This window comes from Limulus polyphemus, unplaced genomic scaffold, assembly GCF_000517525.1.
Source record: "Limulus polyphemus unplaced genomic scaffold, Limulus_polyphemus-2.1.2 Scaffold1205, whole genome shotgun sequence".
NCBI classification, from domain to species: Eukaryota; Metazoa; Arthropoda; class Merostomata; order Xiphosura; family Limulidae; genus Limulus; species Limulus polyphemus.
Genome location: NW_013666815.1, coordinates 79,863 through 81,220, shown reverse-complemented (window position 1 = coordinate 81,220; position 1,358 = coordinate 79,863). Strand labels below are relative to the sequence as shown.

The window sequence follows — 1,358 nt, the reverse complement described above, 5'->3', positions numbered from 1 at the left end:
AATTTTTATTGAAAAGTTATTTTCTTGATAATTATCTAAAGATTAAAAAAAAAAAAAAAACTGCTCTAACTATCCTCCGATTAAGAATATTTTTTAAGGTGGAACTTAATATCAAACACATTTCGCAAGGATTCATCAATATATTTAATATTTTAAGTTATTACTTATTAATTTTCAAAATTTATTTTTCTTGTGTGTATCTACATAATTGTGTATTCGTGGGTTTTGAATGACTTAAACAAATACTAAGTGAATCGGCCTCTTGATGTTTTATTCTGAGATACGAATTATAGCCATATACTACTTCCAGGTCTCTTTTTTTGTTGTTTTTTCAAAATAATTCTAGTTTATAAATTTCCATAAATATGTGTAATTTTAGGAGCTGCTGATGAACATGACAAGTTCATTAACTGGTGCTTATTAGCAACCATATCCATGGTGGTGGGAGGAAGTGGGCTGTTGACAGTTTCATTGCTGTATTCTTTGACAGGTGGAGAAATTCCTTTTGATGTAAGTTTAAACTGTAAATCTAAATAACTTTTCTTTAGGTACACAATATAAAACATTTAAGTGTCTTAAATTGCTCATGGATAATTCAAAAATGCACATAAAATAAGTAGAACTCACTAAAGAGAAACCATTAAACCTTTACTTAGTCTTACAGAATATTGTTCTCATTTTGTAGTTTATTTTACTGCACTTAAAATTAATATTTTAAAGGGTGTAGGTTAACCCTCTAATAAAGTTTTAGATCTTGGAGATGGGTTTGAATCTTAAAACATTCCCTACATTTTAAGTTGTGGATATGTTAATAAGATTGACAGCAAGTCTCTTACCATGGGTGGTAGGATGCTGTTGACTGGTCAATAGTTCAAGATTAGGGTTGATAGCAGATAGCCTTAATAGCTTTTACTATAAATAGCAATTGCAAATATAAGAAGACTGATAGAACTGATAAGAGTATAATAGCACATCCAGGTGGTGCAAATCTGATGGTTATGACCAAGTAGAAATTTTGGAAGGTGGGGGGTGGTGCAAATCTGATAGTTATGACCAAGTAGAAATTTTGGAAGGTGGGGGGTGGTGCAAATCTGATAGTTATGACCAAGTAGAAATTTTGGAGGGCATATTAAAGAAATATTACAAACAACTGAGAAAGTAATTCCTCAACCCTAGTTTTTAAGAGAAAGACTAATTATTATTTAAAACTAGTTATCATACACATCATATAAAATAAATTCTCCTAACCATATCTTATTTATGAAAACCTTTTTATTTTCATGTATGTATTAAGAAAATTGTATGTGCTATCATAAGAATCTTATTTTTGAGTGGATGTGCATTTTATTTTTTATGTT

At 29.5% G+C, this 1,358-nt stretch overlaps 1 protein-coding gene across 3 annotated transcripts in view; it reads left to right on the top strand.

The window, feature by feature from the left end:
* LOC106462603 (ectonucleoside triphosphate diphosphohydrolase 2-like) overlaps positions 1 to 1,358 on the top strand; it is a 22,883-nt gene that overhangs the window by 7,550 nt on the left and 13,975 nt on the right. For all 3 annotated transcript variants that reach the window (XM_013922547.2, XM_022389909.1, XM_022389910.1), the window contains exons 4-5: positions 140 to 147; positions 370 to 510. In XM_013922547.2, coding sequence (XP_013778001.1) covers positions 436 to 510 — 75 coding nt within the window. In that variant the 5' untranslated portion in view covers positions 140 to 147; positions 370 to 435. The remainder of the gene's footprint in view (positions 1 to 139; positions 148 to 369; positions 511 to 1,358) is intronic.